This window comes from Geospiza fortis, unplaced genomic scaffold, assembly GCF_000277835.1.
Source record: "Geospiza fortis unplaced genomic scaffold, GeoFor_1.0 scaffold43, whole genome shotgun sequence".
Lineage (NCBI taxonomy): Eukaryota > Metazoa > Chordata > Aves > Passeriformes > Thraupidae > Geospiza > Geospiza fortis.
The window spans coordinates 1,382,765-1,405,444 of NW_005054431.1; the positions used below are offsets into that span (position 1 = coordinate 1,382,765).

Sequence of the window (22,680 nt, forward strand, 5' to 3'; positions counted from 1 at the left end):
ATATAGAATTATAATTCTGTCATCAGGGTTAGTTTCTTTTTTTCAGTATAAACCTCAACCAAGGCACTCTGTACAGATGGTGCCAGGGTGTTTTCCTACCACCTGAGAGACTCCAGGTGCTCATGTGGACCCCTCCAGTTGGCAGGACTCCTGCAGAGCTCCAGAAAATCCCAAAGTTATCTCAAGTTCTACATCCCTGCTGCTTTCCTGTTACACATCCTCCTTGGAGAAGACTGTCAGTTCTGGTCTTTTTTAACACCAAATGACTGAAAAATGAAAACAAATTCCACCCAGGAAAAGAAAATACTATGCTCTCAGTAACAGAGCTGGAAACAAGATTACTAAGAAAAAGGTAAAAATCTAAAGCTATGAATAATCTAAAATTGTGTGTCATTAATAATTGCATTTTTAAAGACCAGAGTGTTTCTCTGCTCCAAGACAAAGCTTGGCTACAAAGGTGAAATAATTGACTAACCTTGCAGCATTTCTCTTCTTTAATCCATCAGGACATAAAAGAAGAAACTCCTAGCTGAACTTCACATGAAAACAGAACTTGGGAGACAGCTTTTTAAAAGAATAAAATCTGAGGGATTTTGAGGATCACACACTCTGAAAATCAGATCCCAGGCTTTCAGGACCCTTTATCTAGGCCAAAAGTGAAAATCTCTCTCACAGAGCTATGTAAAGATGAGGGTCCCGTTTCACACAGGGAAAATATTCGCTCTTGTGCAATCTCTGCTTTGATTTCCTTGCTCTCCAAGCAGCCTTGCAGAATCTGATTTTACATATAAACAAAGGCATTAACTCTAAATGTGCATCCTGCACTGCAGCCACAGATTACACAAACGAGCAATGATCTATAAAACAGGAAGCTAAGGGACCTCCTGTGTGATGAAGTTCAGTATCTTGTTACCACAGATATCAAACATCACACAATTCCTTTTTCTAGATTTATATACTTTTATCTGCAAACTAACTGACTTCAGGATACTATTGCTCCTTTTGGAAAGCTATTTCAGCATCCCACTTCTCTGATTCTACTGCATGTTTATCCAAGCTCAGTTTATAACTGTAAATTCTCATGGCAACATGATAGTTTGGTTTAAGGAGCTTTTTTTTCATTCCTTGGCATTTCAAACCTTTTTTGCCCCATATATTAACAGAGATAAACCGTATTTCCTTTCAGGCTTTCTTTTTTAACATTAAGCAAGAATTCTTCTAGTCTTTTCTCTTTTCCCAATCTGATTTCTCTAATCAACATAAAAAATCCATTATATTTTAATTCTCTTTATTTTTTGTTTCAGTAGCTGTAATTAAACATTCAACACGATAGACAAGTCTTCAACATCCTTGTTTAATACCAATTCTATCAGAGAGCAACAGCCAGACAGAACCTACACCTGTTTTTATTTCATTCATGCCTATGAGCAGTTCAGAGTAATCCTATGATCAACTAAAACACCCATTTATTTCTCCTCCTCAGTCCTAATAATGAGCCTCAAGCTTCTGATGCAGCATTACCTTACCCCTACTCCCCAAGAACATGACCTTAACTTTGCATCACTAAATTTCATCCTGTCTCTGTTGTGCCAGTCCTAGATCTCCTGTTGCTCTCTCCACAGGAATTTCTTACCTTCTGCTGTATTGACAATGCCTCCAGATATTCTGCCATCAGCAAATTTCATTAACCCTCTCCAACTCCCAGTCCTGCAATTACAACTTAAAACATGAGATTTGTCTGATGGTGAATTTCTGTGGTATTATGACATAGCTTTGCTTTCCTGTGGTCCATTGATAAGAAGTTTTACAAAACTCTACAAGAATTAGGAGCACTGAATTGTCTTAGTCCAGTCGCTCAGTTATTTCGCCAGATCATAGATAATGGTTCAATACATTCACTACCTTCTTAACATCATCTTGCATTCCATCCTATTTCCATATTCAGCCTTTACTTAAATCTTCTTTAAGGATTTCTTTGAAGACTCTGAATACCACTGATGCCAGAATATATATAATGAATATATAGCTTTTTGCCATTTGAAACTGAAAAAAAACCCAAACCCCAACAGATTTCTGACACCTGACAGAAATTCTAGGGTAGAAGTTATCTCCTACTTTCTTCTGCATGATCTCCTTTCAAAAATTGTTTCCCCCTTGACTGAAGCATCTGCTTTCTACAGTAGCTACTCATCAGACCCATCCTCACCAGACATCCTGCCTCATCTGAAATAATCTTTACTGGAAATAGGAATTTATTTCCATTTACCTGGTGAACAAAATAAAATATAATTTTGTCTGCAATCTTTTCCCTGGGCTTATTTTTCTTTCCTCACTACTGCTATATGCAGAGTTAAATAACCTTCTGGTATTTGTCTCAGCATCTTTTCAGACCTATTTTCCATATGTAAAGCAGGTTCTCTTTCTGAAAATTCTTGACTCTAAAAAGCCAAAACTGTACTTTCGTGCCATTCCTAAGTGTTGGGGATTTTTTCCTACTGATCTTGGTGCAATGGCTGCTTCTCAGACTATCCTACACATTTGATTGAAGAAAGGTGAAGCATGCTTCAGTCAAAACCATTAAACCTCTTCTGAAATTTAAAATTTGCCCTTTAGAAATTAAGAGACATAAACTGTCAAGTTGTCCATCTGTTTATTTTAAACAGAATCAATTAATGATATCAAAACTTGTTTCAAGTGTTTTCTTAAACTGAAAATTGTAGATCCTCTCAAACTGACTTATCGTCCCACCACAAGTATCCCTAAGCTATTTTTTGAGAGAGTGCCGAAGAAGCTTTCGGTATTTTTCTTATTATTTAAGAACAAATATTTCATTTCAGGACTAACTGAAAACAGCCGTATCTACTCTATAGAGAAAAGAAATTTTTTAATATCAGGTTTTTTATACTGGTAGGGGAAATTTTAATTAAATTAAAGACAATTAAAGAAAATTAAATAAAAGACAATTCAAAAAATAGACAGGGAACAAGGAAAAAAAAAGCAGAAAAATCTCATGCTTCTGCTCTCGTGCGGCTGAAAATTTGTAATCTCATTTCTGGAATTATCAAGCTACCAAAAAAAAAGTCTGTAAAATACTAGAATGGGCTCATCTCCTTCCTTACCACAGTATTACATCAGCTCACTTCCCTCCTACTCTTCACACTTCTTTCTATTCATCCATTCACTCCCTCCCTCTATGACTACAAATTATTAATAAGTTCAACTCAAAGTGTCAAGCGTTCAGTTTTTAATAATTATTTTTTAAAAACCTTGAAGCACTTGATTCTGATTTGATTTGCTTCAGCACTGTTGTATTACTCATGCATGTCCATTAAATGTTGTTCAATCAGTAAAGAAAACTGTTAATGCTTTTTAATTACATATTATTTACATCTTTGAGGAGGCTTGTCCTTTATGAGGGGCCTCACACATGTAAGGGAACAGCAAGATTCCCAGACATGACTGAAAAAGGAGATGATGGAACACCTGCTACAGCTGTTTACACATGGTGACAAGGTCTATGATCCAGAGCTGCCTTGGAAAAACAACAGGTAAAAGGGAATTCTCAGGAACAGTTTAAATTACCAATGGACAAAATCTGAAAGTACCGGCTAACTGAAATAGTGTGAGAACACCTTCCAGAAAACCAAGTGTACCAGAACAGGGATTACAATTTAAGGTAATGAAGAACATTAACTGAGAAACATCACCAACCACTCCACTCAAGTTATTTTTCTATTTCTTTTTTACCAAGATTTCTGTCACAGTATTATCTCAGCAGTTTTCAGAAAGTCGTTTTTTAAAAAGGACATTAAAGTCTAGCTATTTTTAGAGGTATTTCTAGAGATGGGTTTCAAATAAAACTCTATAATGAGACCCTACTGTGGCAGCACTTTCCATGCAGAGACAAAGAAAATCAGTAGAGCTGGTAGGTGAGGTTAAAAGCCTGGCACAGGAAATAAAGTCCAATACCACAAATCTGGTTAACAGTGGAGAAAAAAATACCTTGCCGAGGTATTCTCACTGTTCCTAAGGATTCACAGGGACAAATGTTCTATCAGCTACAGTTAAGCTGGCCTCCCCCAAAGAATGCAATGTTTTAATATCCATGTACTTTGCATATTGTGCCAGGAACACAAGGATGCCTTGACTCACATTCCATCAAATGCACTCTCTGTCTTCCCAAAGTACAGAGGAAAGAGGGGGGGGGGAAATCAATAGCAAAAAAACAGTCTCATTTTTTATGCAAGCATAGTTCGTTAATCAATTCCTATCTATTATTTTGTATTGCCTCAAATTCAGATCACAAAATATTTTCAAATTGCTTATCAAGTTGCTTGCTAAGTACTGTAAACCCAGAATTACCTGGAATTACTTTGAAATGTTTAGTGTGGCTGATTTTTCTATCCTTCAGATCTGCATCAAGTGTTAGGCCCAAGGAAGGAGAGGGCTCTTGCCCCAGCTGGGACATTTACAAAGGCCTTTGTCCTGTGGATTCTCTGGCACACAGTAAATTACCTCAGGCACAGAACTTTCATGGCCTGTCCTCCACTCAGCCACTTGCCTCCATAAAACTTGCAGGAGCTTAATTATCTTTAAAAACCTTTACTTTGCTCAAATGGGGTTAGCATCACTCCACAGAAAGAAGACTTTCTGAGAAGGGGCAAGGGCAGAGAGTGAAGCACACATCACAGAAAAACAGATCAAAACAGGTTTCCTAACACAATCCAAAGGAAAGTGTTATACCTTGCTAACCATGGTGTAGCAGACCTTTTGCAGTCTCAACTTTCCAATGTTTAACATTTTTCTCAGAATTCAAATTTGTGCAGTTATGGTTTACACAAAAACTACATCTGATCTTAAACAGCAAATGTGTTTCTATCCTTCTAAAACATAGAACAAAAACTGGGGAATATGGAATTTAGGCACTTAACAATGGGTAGCAAATAGAAATATTTTAAAAATTACAAACTTATGAGATAGTCTGCCATTTACATTTGTATTTAAATGGACAGTAGTAACAATAGCAGTGGTAATATTTTTTTCTCTGAGTGCTAAACATTTCTAGCTTATACCAGACCATGGGATCAAAATTTTGATTCAATATTCTCTTCAATTTTTAACTACACTTCAGCATCTTAAACACTAGCCTAATTAAATATACATTTACATGTATTAGAATGCATGCTGTGACTCTGCTGAAAGACAGGAATCCTGCAAAGGAGATGTTTAAATATATTCCATGCATCCTACTAAGTTTCAGGATTTCATACAGGAAGTTTTTCTAGCTCTTGTGCTCTTCCTTGTAAACCTATGCAGCTTAACTTTGCCTTAGCTTCCAAATCTTGGACAGCATCTTCAAAATCAGAGATTCTCATTCAGATTGGCTTTGCTCTCTTTAAGTGCTTCTGTGGCTTGATTTTCCCAAGCATTTGTGTTCAGAAGCTTCTGCTGAAGAGAGACAAAGGACTCAGCGCTGCCAAGGTCCGGGTCAGCTGAGACACAGCTCAGCTTCCACAGCTGCTGGAAATTGTATGGCCCAGGTAACAAAATTTAATTCTTCTGACACACCTCCCTTCCAAAAAGATCAGTATTACCTACCAATATCCCAAAGTATGGATTTTGCTGAGTATGTTGGAGGGAAAACAAAGGTTTCACAAGCACTAACTGAAGTACTCACAAAGCTGGAAGATGGAATTCAGTTTGCTTAAGCTAGACACTTAAATCATTAAATCATATTCATCATTAAATCATTAGATCATATTCAGGACTAAAGTTCCAAGTTAGTTGGTGAAGAAATAACTGGTTTTGAAGGTCACCATGACCATCTACCCACATCTGCACTGCTGGTGCCTGAACTCAAGCAGATAATATCTTGATTTAGAGATACTCAAAAGCACAAAACAACCTCAAGAGTACACTGTGGTGACAAACAGAATCTTAATCCCCAGAGCATTTCCAAGGGAATTGAGTCAAATCCAGGCACAACCACTGGCTCCAACATACCTGCCTACGAGAGCTAAGCTTTCATCCTAAAAGCCCTGAGGCCCTCAAGAGCAGACCTGGTGGCTGGTATTTCAGACACTGCACCTGCAGCACGTGGAAATACAGCAGTGCCAGATCCCACACACAACACAGGCAGCACCAAACCCTTCCAGAAAATTAAAAAAGCTGAAAAAGACAAAGGCACATCGTACAGCACCTGAAAACTCACATATACTGAAATTCATGTTTCCAAGGTCATCTCAACACACCCCAATACTGAGCACGATTTCTGAAATCAACATCAAGATTTACATAAATGTGCATCATTACATAACATTCAACTGAAATGGATAGAATGCTGGGAATTCCTATAATACTTCCAGGAAAACTATTAAAAAATTAATCTACCTGCTCAACACTGCAGGACTGAAGAGACTAATTTAAATTCTGGGACAGGATCAGGTATGACAGGTGATGGCTAACCCAACTTGCTACAAACACATCACCAAAGACTACTACTGTATGGCTTTAGATGTTCAGGGATGACCAAGAGTTGGACATTTCTGAGTGGTTTGTGCTCAGAAATTATGTATTAATTCCTTTATGTCATGGTCTGGCAAGAAGAAATGTGTCTTCACTTGCTTTAGTTCCTTAAACCATTCCTCCCTCTCAGAGTGACGCCTTCCACTCAGTTGCTATCTCACCTTCCTGAAAATTAACCAGTCCAGATGCAACAAAGAAAATAACCCCCAAGATCCCAGGAAAAGAAGGAAAACCAAGGCTGTAATGTTAGCTAACACAAGCCAGGAAATTTAAAGCGGAAATTGAAATTTCAGCCTGAGATAGACGTTTTGGCACAGACATTGCATGATTTTTCTTTGAGTATTGTCAGTCAAGATCCTCGCTCCTGGGACTACACCTTCACAGCACATTCCAAATATACACAACACGCGGAGAGGCTTTGAGAGTTGACGGTATTTGCATTTGGACTGACATCTCCTTGTAATATGTTTGACACTGAGCACTTCTGCAACAAAGAACTGAGCCGCTTTCAACCCAAGTCCTTTCCAAAGAATAACGGGCAACTACACAAGAATGAATAAGTGAACAGTTTGCTACAGCAGTGAATGCCTCCGAAAACAGCAAGTTTGCAGGCACCAGATGGAAGAGAACATTATTGCAATTCCTGCATCCCATCGTGTAACAGCCAACAGAGCCGTTAACGCTTTCGGGTGATTTCTGAGCTTTTTAATGTGCTTTCCTTTGAAGGTGGGGGGTTTTTCTGTGCCCTGTCAGTCTGCAAGCTACGTTCAGCTGTCTGGGAAAGAAATTTTATTGGCAAGCTATCAAATAGGGAAAAAAACACAAAATACAGATGGAAACACTAATGATCATATTACAAAAATCACAAGATGGACACAAAGCTTATGTTATAAAGTATGACCTACAGCACAAGTCTTTTGTCTCTCAGCTTTCTCTCTCCCATACTAGACACGTCTGCCTTTCCACAACTTCATTGATCACTAATCCCAGAAAAATGTCTATCTCATGATCTCAGCGAGTTCTTACACTTTATTGTTTTCCTCTTCAAACAGCAAACTTAAATCTTATTTAGTGTACGACATTATATCTTCCTCAGAACTCAGAGAAAAATGGTGGCAAGAGATGTTTGAGTCAACACAAATAACTCATTTTCATTGCTACCACCACAGATCATCGTGAGAAAGCCACCCCTTAGGCAAAATACTCCCACCCAGTTACATCCATTTATGCCAAGAAGAGTATTTTCCATTCCCAAGCATTAATGTCCCCTGTGCTCAGGATGTGCTCTCAGCATCTTGCACTCAGAGAAGTGAGTGTCTCATTTAAGAAGTCAGCAAGCATGTCCAAGTGCTGCCTGAACTAGTCCCTGGCAAACCAGGGCAGAAAGATTACACAACACTAACAAACCTAATTCAAGTGAAAAAAAAACCCTGCTCTGTATTAAAGATCTATTGTCTTGCTCATTTAGGAAAACACCTGTATCATAGAAGTTGACAGAACCAAATTAATTTCTGCCATATACTAAGAATAGAAATTTTGAAATTGGGGCATTCATAATCACGTTAGTACCAAAATTTAGCACTCTGCATTGGCAGCATTATGTTGAGTACCAGTGCAGTACGAAAAAAGTCTTATGTTATATACACACTTTATATATAGACATGTTTTTAAAGTATATATATTAAGTCTTGACTCCTACAAGGTAAAAAAGAAGTGTCTTCTCTCTGTGTGTTGGTCTATATGGGGAAAAATAAGATATTTTTATGATTCATGAAAAATAATTTGTAACTCTAGAACACATTTTCCTGCACAAGTTCCTAAGTTTCAGTGAACTTCAATGTTCTTTAGTTATATCTAGAAAGGACCCGACCTCAAAATCACACTCTGATTACACAATGTAAGTCTGTAATGTTCTCGAGAAAGACCCCATTCTGACCTCAAGAAAAAAGCTGAATTGCTTTATTTACAGTATTAACACAAACCCGCAGTGGCTGCTTCTTAATTAATAAGGCTAACAAAAAGATTTATGGTAAAGAAATCTTATCATGCAGGGGGGAAAAGAAAGTATGAGACTGCATCTTTTTCAAGAGCAGAAAACTGTAACCATTATTTGTAACAAAGGGGAGAAAAGCATTTTTTCATGTATCTTGAGAGCTGAGAGACAATGAGAGTGAGATGGTGTTGGGAAGGAAACAAAACTCACAGTTGGACCTCACAGCTAAAAGGACAATAACCATGAATTTTCCACAAAGCAGCAACATATGGAAGTTTGGCCATTTAGCCTGGTTCTCAGGAAGCCACTCTGAGGCCCTAAATCTGCAATATTCACTCTGAGCCAACATGACCTGTGTGCTGCAGGCAAGCAATCCAAACACACTGAAAGATAATCATATGACACTGCTAAAAACACAGGCACTTGGCCAAAATAAAAACATTGCTCCAATACAGATGAGCATCATCATCCCCAGAAAATTAGAGCATAACATTGAACCAGTACAATTTAATTTAAGAGAAACAAAAGCAGGGATATATGCATGATGGGAAACATGAAGTGACTTGAGGTTCACCATTAAAAGTAAAATGCTAACAATTGACCAGATTGTGATTTTGTTTCTATTAAGGTAAAACAGTATTGACAAACACTACAGTGTCGTGCCTCTCCTTTGTGAATTAATGTCGTTAAGTATTTGAAAATGTGTATTTATCTACAAAATTTACCTACACCTGGCATGGTCAGGCTGTTACAAACACAACAGAGATTTCCTTTCAGGAATGCAAGAATGTTAACATTAATCTTTCTGTGATATTTAATATCACATCCCAATGCATGTGCTTGGAGAAAAAAATCCTTCTGCAATGTGTGTATTTCAGTGATTAAACAACTCTGAACAACTATAACCAATGTGAATCATGTTCCACTGCATTCTAAAGTGTCTTGATATCAAAATTACATAAAAGTTGGGGAATTCAGATCCCCCCCAAAGTCTTCATTCCCGTTATCCCCAGGCACACAGCACTGCTTAGGAACTGTCACAGTGGTACTGTGTTACAACGTGCATTAGTTCAATATATTAAATAAAAGGAAGCCAAACTGTGGCCAAATGTGCCAACATAAGCACCATTGATACGGCCATCAGTTCAGTATCTCCTCCATTCATGGCATTTTGAACATTTTTTGTGGAGAAAAAAAGAGGGAGAGAGAGGAGGTGAACAATATGAGAAAGGAAAAATGTCTTTTTTTCAAAACTGTCTCTCTCTCCTATTAAGACCACAGCAGCAATATTTTTTAAATTGGAAACAGAAAAACAGATTTTAATTTCTCACAAGCCTTTCCACTGATAAAACTGCAGAAGCTGGGATCTCTTGATGTTTTGCCCAGCTATTAAGGCGTGCCAAGCATCAAAACATTTGATGGAAGAGTCACCAAGACTTGTAAAAAATCGTATTAACCCAGCAAGTTGAGAGGGGAAGCACACAGTCCATGTAGGTGAGTGACTGTGTGGCCTACATATCTCTGATACTGCTACTGTATATGAAATTACACACAGTTCTAAGGTAAATTAACGTAATTTACTGTGTGAAGACAACCACAGTTCAAGTCTGCTCTGGCACAAATTTTAAAAACTATTTTTTACAACCTCATAATAATGAATTACTGCACAAAGAAGCCCCAGTAAAATGTACATTTATGACATTAAATCAAACTAGAATTATTTAATTAAATTTTAACTTAGAGAATTTAAAAAGTGTAAATACTTTACTCTGATTTTGATCTAAAAGCACTGTAAAGGTTTTTCAAAACACCTTTCCAGACATCATGAGTAAATGCACTAAATGGAAACAAAACAACAATACCCCTTCTTGATATCTAAAACACAGGATCACCAGGACAAAAGGGTGAGCTGATAAATAGTTTTGTCTCTGGCATTGCTACTCCCTCAAAGTTCAGATTCTGGAAGAATCACCTTCACTCCCCACAGCCTCGGAGCGTGCTCCACAGGAAATGAAGGTTTATTTACTGCAGAAGAAAGACATTGTGCTGGAATGACATCATGCCTTCAACCAGGCTGACTCCAACTCAACTGTCACATTCAGTTACCAAACCTTAATTAGAGCATCTTTTCCTGTGTCTGATGTAGCATTTTTTTCTAATATTAAGTGACAGCTCCGAATACCAAGATGGCAGATAAAAAGCTGAAATCACTCCATGCTAACATCTAAACAGAAAATGAATCACTTTTGGGGGTCATACAAAGTCCTCCTTCAGCTCTCCAAAAAGCATCATAATTAGCTTATATACTTGCTTTTGATACATCTCCTAAGATTTGTGAAAAGTTATTAGTGGGTAAAAGAGAACAGCAATCAGAGAATGTGCAAGATAGAGAATTCAGATCAGGGTCCCACCACCCTCAACGACAGTCAAGCCAACAGCATGTCATCAAAGCTGTTGGAAACTAAATGTAACTACTGCTAACAAGATTTGCCAGGATTCCAACGTGACATGCAGAAAATGGTGCACAAAGGTCTGTGTGTGGGAGACAAAAACCTCCCATGCCTCCAGAACTTTACAGGAGCATTTAAACTTCCTCCTTGAAGACTCAGGCATCCCAGCACAGAAGGAGCCCCAAAGCAGGACTGGGACTCAGCTGGCTTCTGTCTGAGGAATTCTGCTTTTTCTGAGGGCTCTCCAGCTTGAGGAAGGGGTGCAATGCCTCCCCCAAAGTTCCCTCCAGCCCTGATATTTCTAAACAATGCCTTTATTTTGCCGAGCCTTTCCATGCAGACAACAGTTAATAAAATCCACACTGGAATATTTTCCTGTGGTTTAATAAAGGCTAATTCCACTTTCAGATTAATAGATTTTTGAGCAAGATCACGAGGATCTTCACTGTGTTTTTGCAATACACTTTAGAACTCTTCTGCATAAGTGGTTTCTTGATTTATTTCTTACAGGTCTCCATTTGGGTTTCATTTCTGCGACGTTTGAAAACAGTGCTGGTACACGAGCAACCTCACTGCTCTTGAGCTCGACATACTCACTACAAACTGATGGTTTGGGTATGCAATACTTGATTTTCTTCTTCTTTACTAAGGTACTTCCATTATTTCCTGCAGTGAATGCTGGATTCTATTAAATGTATTTACATTTTTCTCCTTAAGCACTGTTTGCTGCATTTTCACTTAACCATCCAACAAATACTGTGGTTATGCAAATGTTTACACTGCGTTCATCTTATTTATTTTTGCACAGAAAAAACAAAAAGGAGCTGTTCGTAATTGTAAAAATACTGGATTTGTTTAGAGAAAAAATTATCAATAATTGCTAAAAATTGTAGTTTTCTATTTTCTACAAACTTAAAAGCACAGCTGAACAGCAGATTACGGAATTAGGACCTTTAAGAAAGATGTCAGACTCATTGCCACATCCCCCATCAGGCAGATCCTCACCAACACTCATGAACAGCTGCCAGCAAAGGTGGAGCCCACAATGCAGCAAATGCACAACTTCATCAGTTTTTGCTGGGGCTCAGTGCTCGTTTTCCAAAGGCAGTATCAGGTATGAACAGACCTTCAGCATTCCCAACCAGCCCACTCCTTTATAAAGTGGCAGTGGCTCCAGCTCCAGGAATGGTTCCATGCTGACTCACTTCTTCTGCAATACCCAGAGGAGCTGAGACAAACCACACACTGAGAATTATTACTCCAAGTTATTGCTTCCCTTGGGCTATTTGAATAACAAACAAAGAGAATGCATAAAGTGAATCCAGATTTTCCCATTTTACTCGTTTAGAGTATAAGCTCTTTGAGGCAGGAGAACTACCTTCACTTTGAATCTTGTACAGTATTTTTCACCTTATCAACAATTCATGCAATAATGTACGTAACTGTTCTGTCCTTGCTAGAAAAGAAGACACAGTCCCATGTTCACTGATAAAGACCCTGACAGATGTCCTGGGAGGACAGATTTGATTTGGATCAAGAAAGAATACATACTGAAGATTGTTGTTGAATTAGCCAGAACGCTTTATGGTGGTTACACAAGATTTATGCTGTCTGTGGAAAAGTACAGATGACACTCAGCTGGCATAAAGTCAGAACAGCTCAGAAAGGCAACAACTGATTCAATAAAAATTTAACCAGAACAAAATGGCAACTTAAAAATTTTCAAATGGCCCCCATGTGTTCCTATCTGTCCCTTGCTTTGCATCTTGGGCTATTTTTATTCTTTTGGAAGAGATTCTAAATGGTTTATGACTCTTCAGCTCGTATCCAGGGGACTGAATCTCATCTCACTGGTCTGAAGAGCATCCTTCACCAACTTGGCCTGAAGTTTATTATCAGTCACAATGCCATTAGTAGTTTCTGTTTACCAATCAGAATGTTGAAATAAACATCTCAATTAAACTAAAACCACAAAAAATAGAGGATGGCATACCAGAAGAGCAGTGTCAATCCTTTTCCAGGAGGATGGAAAAATGGAAAAATAGGGTCTGCCTAAGACAGGATCCCCAGGCACCTCATTAAGATAAACAGCTTGACAACTGAGACACTGCCAAGTATAAGAAGACAAACCTCCTTAAACTGTCTTTAAGTTGCTACTTCACAAAACACAAGTCTGAGCTCCACCATCAGAGTGAAATCTCAGCTCCAATGAAGTCACCAGCACAAATTCCCAGGGCTGTAAGGAGCCCAGACACCCCTTTTGTTGCAGGGGGCTCACATGACAACATGCAGGCATCTACAGCCATGCAGCTTAACCTTGATCACCCCTGAGGAAAACCATACACTTTTACACTCATTCTCTCTTAGAGGAGACACCTAAAATAGGTCAACTGATTTATACCCAAAACTGCTTTTTTACCTCCTCAGGCTGAAACAAAGATTTAAGTGACAAGCTCTATATTGCAGATATCTAAAATAAGCAGAAAGAAACCCACATAGAATTTTATTCTTGGTTTTCAGATGAAAACACAACTTGTATAAAAGGAACCAGCATGTAATACAGACTGCGCTGTGGAAAAGACCAGAATACAAAGTTATTCATCACTCCTTCACCAGGAAGGCTCCTGATATTTAGACACCAATCAATGAGATGGGAGGCTGGAAACATTAACCATACATGCTGATCAATGAGGTGAAACAAACTCCAAGTAAAATGGTCAGGTTTCCAGTAGATCCCATAAGATAAGCTCATTTTTGGAACGGTGATAACTGATAATTGATTTTCTATTTGAATGAAGTTACTTCAGGCTATTTGTGTATTTTCTTTATCATAAAAGAGTGTAGAACAGTGATAATTTTGCCTCTCTGCAGTTTTAACATCCTAACTGTACCCCCCTACAACAGGATATACTTATGATTTATTCTACATCACCTCCTCCCAGATGTATCTTGGGTTCAATCCCTTACACAGGAGTTAAATCCTCACTATGAATAACTTTCCCATAACTTCAAAAATCTGTCTTCTGATTTTCCTCCAAATTTTTACCTTGTCTGCCCAAAACTGATGTTCTGTTTCTACCCTTTGAACTGGATTTCCAGGATGAGGGGAGGAAAATCTTCTGGCCTCTAATGCCCTGGCATATTCCACAGCACATTCTTTTTTTATTTGTGTCAACACTGATTGTTCCTAACAATGAATGTTGATTACTCAGATCTTAATTTCCTTATTTTTCCTTTCTTACTGTTCCTGGTTAATTATATTATTATATGCACATGCATCGTATCTACCACACCTTGGAGGAGATCAGATTAGTCAGATGGAAACATTCCAATAAGATACAAATAATAGAGATACAATATAGAAAAATCAAGATCATAACAATAATTCTGGAACTGAAAATTGTGAAATATGCAACTATCAGTCAATGGCTGATTTTTTTTACAAAATAAATTTTATTTCCTATTTAGAGGTTTTTTAAGCTCCAAATATATAAAAATAAAATTTATTAATTAAAAAAAAGAGTAAATATTGAATGCGTATAGCCAGAAGAAACCTTTCCATTTTCCACCAAGATCGCAACTTTTGCTTTTCATCAGAATGCATTTCAATAACTTACTCAAACAGATTGCAGTAATTCCATTACACCATGTGATTTATGGGTACAACATATATTAAAACTAAAAAAAACCCCAAAACCTAACACCTATTTAAATAACAGATTGTTATTAAGAGTGGAATTGGTCTCTAGCACTCAATATCTGTGAAAAAGAACATGCATCTTACACAGGAACTACTGTGCCTAAGAAAATGTAACCTCTCTACAGTCACCATTTTCATATTTCTTAAACACACAGCTTTACTCTACACATCCAAAGCAAATTTCATTTTCCTATTTGATAGATTAAATAACCTTAACAGTCTGGTTACCCTTCAGCTCAATGTAGAATGTAAATTTTACATCGTATCTATTAGGCATTGAATATTTTGGAGAAGAAAGTAAATTATTTTTCTTATGGCCTTATAACCTCCATAATTTTCTGAGACCTTTCTCTTGTTACACTCTTCATCTTTACTGCTTCTACATGACAGGTACAAAAGTTCCTTCTCCAAGTGGGTCCTTCCAACCTGAACATTACTGTGGCTCAAAACAAAGAAATCTTTCCAAATATCTCAAGGACTGCTCACTTCAGTATCTTGATAAATCACAAAACTTGGCCTGGAATCTTATTTCAGTATATTATTTATTCTAATATTTCAGTGTATTTAACATTTCAGTGTGTTAGAGACTCTGAAGTCTTTTGTTTCATGGTATTTTCTGTAACTGACACCAGAAGGACTCAATAGCTTTTTAAAGGTGTTCTTTTAAAATGCACTCTATAATGAAGATTTGATTCATTATTTAAGGAAAAAAAAAGTCACAATAATCAAAAGCAATTTTCAATATAAACAGTAATCTCTTGTTACAAGTCAGGACTGAAACATACAAACACTGTTGTTAATGACAATTAAATAACAACCCCTGAAGTACTAATACCCACCTTCTTTCTACAAAATACTAAAATACAATTTAAAGAAAAACTTGAAAAATGCCTCAGCTATTCATTAAACGACTTGGATATCTATCCCTCTTTAAAATGCAGCTGAAACCTGTGAGTGAGCTCAAAAATCAGTAGAAATGACTGTATCACAGTCTAATAGCACAATTGTTTTAAGTGCCATTTCCTTCAGAAACCAGGCCAAAAGAATACTCATTTCAGAGTAGAAATGTCTTAAATGTACCAGAGTCTCAGTGGGGAAAAAAAATGCAATCAGAGTGCTGATGAAAAAAGGAAAGGAATTGCAGAAAAAGGTAACTGCTAAGTTTACCACATCCACCTATTCAACAGCTTATAGCATCCACAATAAATTGCTTTCAGTCTATTATAATCCAAGATTTATTTTCTTTTTTATGGTAACAACATAACAAGGGAGGGAATCCCTGTCATTTATATCCTGATTAGTCAATAATCTGGAGCTCTAATGAAGACTCAAGCAAGCAAATTATTCAGATCAGTCCAACCAGAGTTTGATGAACAGTTTTCATTTTCTGAAAGAAAGACACTTATTCTCCTTCAAGAACACCTCATTGACCCCCACCAGTTTCAAAAAATTGCTCAGTCTTTAAGTCAGTTCCACAGTAGAAAAGTAGCCATTGAGTATGAAAGTCCTATTCAATAAATATCACTTCAAGTGAGTATTAACCTCAAAGTTTCTTTTATTCTTTTAACTAACATTTACCTCGAAAGATAAATAAATCTTGATGATTAACCATTTTCCAAACACACACACACAAAAAAAAAAAGTTTCTTTAATGTTATTGAATAAAAATGCCAAGAAATATTATCCTATGAGGAGAACACCTACACAAAGGATGCTGGAATCTTCTTCATTTCTTCCCAATTTTCATCACCAATACAGCTCAATGTGGTGTATTAATTTGTTTTCCTATAACTGTATGAAAACAAATTAAAAGCCACTGGTAACCTCAGATCTGAAGCCTTGCTGGAAGGACTTACTAGCATAGTGGTTTTTATTTTTATTACTTATTTTATAAACACATAAGTTCAAAAATGTGTACTTACTTCTACATGTGCAAATAACATTTGTTCAGCGTTATCATTGTTTTTCTCCTTGAGGTCTGGTGGGATGTGTCTGTTTCTTACTTGGAAATGTGTCTTACTAAGATAACCATCACCAAGGTCCTGTGTTCAGAAAAAGAGAAAGAAAAAAGAAATTTTCTGTAACCAAAATGGTAAATGCCTTCACTGTTCTAGAAAATAAACAGAGCATGGTATTTAGGCACAGGCTCCAAGTCTTTTTATAGGCACTGATGACTGCAGTGCTCCTCAGCACCTTCTCACGGATGGTTTACACCAGCTCTTGGTGTTGAAGAAGTCAAAGACCTCAACAGCAAAAATAAAGTTTAATACAGCTATTAATGGAATAAGACAACTGCACCCTGGGGATCAGGATAAGTGCCAAAGAACGGGAAGGCAGTGCACCAAGGTGATGAAGAGATGAGGAGCTATTAACCTATTTCAGTGCATTCATGCCAGGACTGACTTCCCAACTCTTGCGAGGCTGGTTTGGTTTTGCTCTGTTTCCCCCTCTAACTTTACAAAGTTCTGAAAACAAAACAAAACAAAACCACTTCAGAATTTATGTATGCAAAGTCACAACTTGTTTCCTTCTCTTGATCACCTCTGAGGTGAAATGTAAGAGAAAACAGATAAAGCTGTGCCTTCTCCCAGTTCCCATTTTATCATTTTGCTTCCCAGGCCACAGTTGTTAAGTGCCCTTGAACAATCCCAGAGTGGCAGAAGAAAGGTTTAGGAGTCTTCCTGCTTTACTGGCCTGTCTACCTGCACGTTTTATTTTTCCTAATTAGGAGCAAGAGGAGAGAAAACATTTAATAACAAGTACACTCTGAAAGGAAGAAAGCAAGTACAGAACACAAAGAACAGTAGTTGCACGTTGAGGATTTACTTCTCAAAGGAAACAAATAAATTGGGAGTTTATTAGCTGTTTCATTACATTTTATTTTAGACAAACAGCATATGCACAACATCTGATGAAAAAGGATTCTATTCAAAACAGTCTCACTACAAAATTCATTAACATAGCACTAAATTTTTAGACAAGACTGCAAATTTAAGTATGATTTAACTCTTTGGTTAATTTGTCATTGCTGACACAGTTTATGCCATTTATTTTTACCTTTAAACCATCACAGGTTTTATACTGACACACCAGTTCTCTCTTTCCAAAGACACTGTAGATTAAATGTACCTCCAAAATCTACTATGAGCTGCTTGTTTACTTTGTTCTGATCAAGTTTCACACATTAAAAAAAGGATAATGCACTCTACGTGTACTTTTTCCATTGATTTTTAAGCATGAATAACAGTATAGCCAATTACATTGCTCACTTCTTCAACATTATGCCTTATTTTCTCACCAAATCTCATTAAGAGCACAAACCCACCAAATCTTCCTGCATGTTCTGGCTGCAGAGCCAAGTGCAGCCTGCGCAGAGAGGAACCCAGTGCCCAGAAAATGGTGAAAGAAAAGCTAAGCCTAAACTGGTGATAGAAAATCCACTTCTCTCCCTCTCAACTCCCTCTCAAGCATCTCCTTGTTCCTCTCAAGTGTCTCCTCGTGGAGCTTCCCACCAGTGCCAGCAGGAGGAAAGATACCTGCACAGGTATTTGTCCCACTAAGAGCAGCAGAGGAAGGGCTGCAGCCACCCACAGAGGAGAAATGCCCCACGGCACAGTGAGCTGTGCCAGAGCAGGGCTGGACTGAGCCTCCTCCTCCTCCCTGAACCGGTTCTTCCCCCCAGGAGAGTGCAGCCAAACTTCACAGCCCTTGCATTCTGCGAGTGCCATGAGAAAACATGGATGGATGGATGGATAGATGGAGACCTGGAGCCAGCAGTCTCTGTAGCAGCATCCCTCCTGCTGCACTCAGTGGTGTTTTGTACTCTTCTATACCCCTATAAATCACAGCTGTAGCCAGGACCCTGATCCCACTAGTGTGCTAAGGGAGTCCCTTCCTACTGCAGCTGTACCAAAAGCCAAAGGGAACTAATGCAGCTTTTGGTATGGTTACCTGGATTAACCTCACTAAATATGAAACAAACACAAAGCAGAGAGCAACAGGGCCTCGTTTTCCTCAGCCAAATCTCGACCTCCACAGCAAGATTTAACCATTCATCCTTAACAGCAGCACCCAAGTTCAGCTCCACCAGCTCCTGCAGGAGAGGTGCTCTTGGCTTTTTTACAGCTTTCTTCCGGTGGAAAAAAAAAAACAAACCAAGAAAACACATTATAAAAATAACATGATTTGGAACATTTCACTTACAGCTATAAATACAGGGCTCTGCCTGGGCCATGTGAGCTTGTGCACCAAGAGCCAGCTCCACAAGAACAATGAGTATTTCATCATCTAAATTTAATCTCCACAGAAAACACGGGAACACAGTTCTACCAGCCTGGTTCACTTGTGTGGTCTCACTGCTATCAATGGGTCTATTCACGTGAGTCAGGAATGAGGAATGGGATCCAAGTGCATTACATCAGCAAAATTAAGAGTGCCCCAAACTACCCACAACACATATACTGGTTAAAAAAAAAAGACAAAAAAGACAATGAGATATCTTGTTGAGGAAAAGCTTTCTTCTCAGACTCCACACTGTATATGGATGGTCTCCATGGCCAGGTTTTTATCACACGCTGAAATCACAGAGTCGCCAACTTGGCCCATTAAAAAAAGAAAACAACCCTCTTAGAATTTTTTTATATGAGAACAAAAATCTATCTCATTCTGCTATTTCCAGCAAAGCTTCTTATTTCACGGAAAGTTCAGACTTTGACCCGTGTATTAAATTCCCAGTAGAGGCTCAGAGCATCTTTCTTTGTTGAATAAATCCTCACAAATATAGCCTTGAACTGAAATCTAAAGTTTCAAATGGTTTTCTGTAAGAAAGGGTGCATTGTAACTCTTGGCTAATATTTGCACTCTTATAAAAACTCCTCAATAGAACAAATCTAAGTCCAAGGTCCTCCCTCTTCTCCCTCTTACTGAAATTCTGATTGTCTGTGATGGAAGGGTTACAAATATTAATGTACAACTACACATGTAAAAACGATGGCACACATTGGAAAAAGTATGACTTTTCTCCAAAAAAATTATTGAAAACATGGGAAAACACTGAAGCCATTAAACTCTACAGAAAAAAAAAAAAAAGCTAGAGTAGCAGATTTTCTACAATAGAAAAATGGAATACAAAAAGAGACCATGAAAACCTACACGCTGGAGAAAGCCAGCATGTATCAATGCATCTTCATATATTGTAACAATAAATTTTTATATACTGTATCAATATATATTTATACACTATAACACATATACTGGATAATTTATGAACCTAGACACATATTAGTTTGACATTATCCTGAGCAAAATAACAAAAGTCATACAGAACTCAGTAAATGAAAAAATATGTACAGCAAAATCATTCTTCTTAAAGAAAACAGAATTTGTCAGTGTAATTTCAGAAGACATGTTTGGTTGATAAACATACAAGTTGGAACAATACATGCTCAGAATTTCCTAAGATATCTATGGATTCCACAAGTGGAAATTTAAAATAATTAAAACGATCCCACACTCATCTTACACATGCTATAGGATGAAAATTTATTAATTCACAAATCTCAAAGTGTAACTTAAAAAATGGGTAAATCATCATAAAAGAAGTGATTCTAATGGGGTCCTTTGGGATTAGTCTTAGCCCTGTGCTATTTAAAATTTTGATTAATGACCTAGAAACAATATGTAGTTATTATTGCAGAGGTTTGAAAGTTATGGAGAGGCAGCAAATAATGAGAATTGATCATTAATACTGGCAGATATTTCTGGTTTCTGTATGCAACTGACAGGTACTGTAATGAAAGTACTAAGCCAAGGATCTAGAGCAAAGGCTATGTGCTATTTCAGCCTAAAGGGTTAAAGTGAACCTTGGATATAAAACCTGCCCAGAGTAGGAGGGACTGAATTTCACAGTGACACCACATTCATTGTCTGGTTCTGCCCAGAGCTGAAAAAGGGTTTTGATAGATTGGCCAGGATTCAGAGATCCACAGCCCTGTTCAATACCTGCACTGGCCCAAGCCCTCACCTCAACACACCTGTGCAGTTAAAGGACGTTTCAGCTTATGGTGGCTGTCAACAGCTCAAAAAGCCCACCAAGAGTCTCTAGAAGCCAACACTGATTGCTTTACCTTGCTAGTTCTCCACTCCCAGCCATCTCCTATCTGTTGTGAATGCTTAACAAACTCTTCACAGAACTGCTTGAATCTTTTCTCCTCCAAAAAGAAGTCTTCTTCACCTGCCATGCTACAGGACACCTGCAGAGCAAACCGAAGGTTAGTGCTGGCAGAGGAGAAGAACATTGAGAAATTTCACTGAATCATAGCAACTGATTAGCAAAATAACAAACCATAAGGAAAAAAAACTATTGCTTTAAATAACACAAAGACTCTTCTTCAATTCCATCAGGGAATCATGGATCTGCAGAACATGTGAGGCTGGAAGAGACCTCTGGTCCATTCCCCCTGCTCTCAGCAGTGTCAACTGCAGCAGGTTGCTCAGATTGTTTCCACCTGGGTTTTGGTTATCTCCAAGGATGCAGAAGCCACAGCCTCTCTAGCGAACCTGTTTCAGTGCTCAATTACCACAGCAGGGAATACTTTTTTCTTCTGTTTAACTGGAAGCATTTACCCATCAGTTTGTGCTTGTTGCCTCTACTGAAGGAAGTCTGGCTCCATCTTTATTCCCTCCCACCACGTTTTTATGGGCATTCAGAAGATCCCACTGACCCTTCTCTTCTCCAGGCTCACTTCTCCCAGCTCTCTCAGCCTTGCCTCACCAAACACCCTTAATCATCTCTGGGGCTCTTTACTGGACTGATTCAAGTACTGCGGTGTCTTCCCTGACTGGGCAGCCCAGAGCTCCACTTTTAACATGTATTTCCTTAATAGTGCAGTGCAGCCCAAAAATATGGCTGCAAAACATTCCTTTTCCCTCCAAGGGTTTTCTCACAGGGTTTTGAAGATGAAATTTTTCTCTTTGGTCATTTTTGCTTGCCCCTCCCCTCTCCCCCTGCCCATTTCAATGAGGATGTGTCATAAACAGAGTTGGTTTAATGTGTTTGTGGGCATCAGGCAGCACCACAAACAAACCACTGAATCACAGAATGGCTTGGATGGAAGGAACCATAATACTCACCTTGTTCCACGGGCAGGGACACCTCCCACTGTCCCAGGCTGCTCCCAGCCCCAGTGTCCAGCCTGGCCTTGGGCACTGCCAGGGATCCAGGGGCAGCCACAGCTGCTCTGGGCACCCTGTGCCCAGGCCTGCCCACCTTCACAGGGAAGGATTTCTTCCCATTATTTACTCCAAACCTACTTTTTCCAATTTTAAAGCCATTCCCCTTGTCACGTCAGTGGCTATCACAATAACCTGTAACTATTACAAGCAGATCGCACCTCTCCTTAGCAAGAAATACAAGTGATACAGCGTGTCACACAATGCTCATTATTTTTCAGTATCTGATCCTGAGTCACATCATCATCCTGCCTGCCCACGACAAAAGTTATTTATTAGCACTTGAAACACATTAGTCTCAACAGCTGTTAACCCAAGGCTCTGTGCCTCCTGGATGCCAGGAAAGGGGAAGAGCAAGAAACAGACAGTGCAGGTGTTTCTGCAATTCCCCAAGTGCCCCAGCCCTGATGAAGGGATGCAAACCTCCCTCAATGAAAAACGTACAGAGTGCACAGCTCCCTCACAGGGTTGAAACTGTGTGCTTCTGGAAAACGGCAGCTGCGAAGAATCACCGAGTCCCACAACCCTGGGGCTGGCAGGTTCCTCTGGAGCTCCCAGCCCAGCCCTGCCCAGGCAGGGTGCCCTGGTCCATCCCACAGGAAGGTGTCCAGCCGGGGCTGGGATGTCCCCAGACAGGGACACTCCAGGCCCTCCCTGGGCAGCTGTCCCAGGGCTCTGCTGTCCCTCCATGGACACAAGTTCTCCCTCCTGCTGCCCTGCACCTCGCTGCCCTTTCTTTGATGGCCCCTGCTGCTGCTGCTGGCACTGGCAGCACCGAGCAG

The 22,680-nt window shown here is 38.8% G+C and overlaps 1 protein-coding gene across 1 annotated transcript in view; it reads right to left on the bottom strand.

Annotated features, from left to right (window-relative positions):
* The window catches only part of ATG10 (autophagy related 10), a 57,561-nt gene extending 36,647 nt beyond the window's left edge, over nucleotides 1-20,914 (bottom strand). The window contains exons 1-2 of the mRNA XM_014309467.2: nucleotides 20,794-20,914; nucleotides 16,591-16,710 (exon numbers count right to left, since the gene is read on the bottom strand). Of these exons, the coding sequence (XP_014164942.2) occupies nucleotides 16,591-16,710; nucleotides 20,794-20,907 (234 nt within the window). The 5' untranslated portion in view covers nucleotides 20,908-20,914. The remainder of the gene's footprint in view (nucleotides 1-16,590; nucleotides 16,711-20,793) is intronic.
* Nucleotides 20,915-22,680: the final 1,766 nt, after the last annotated feature.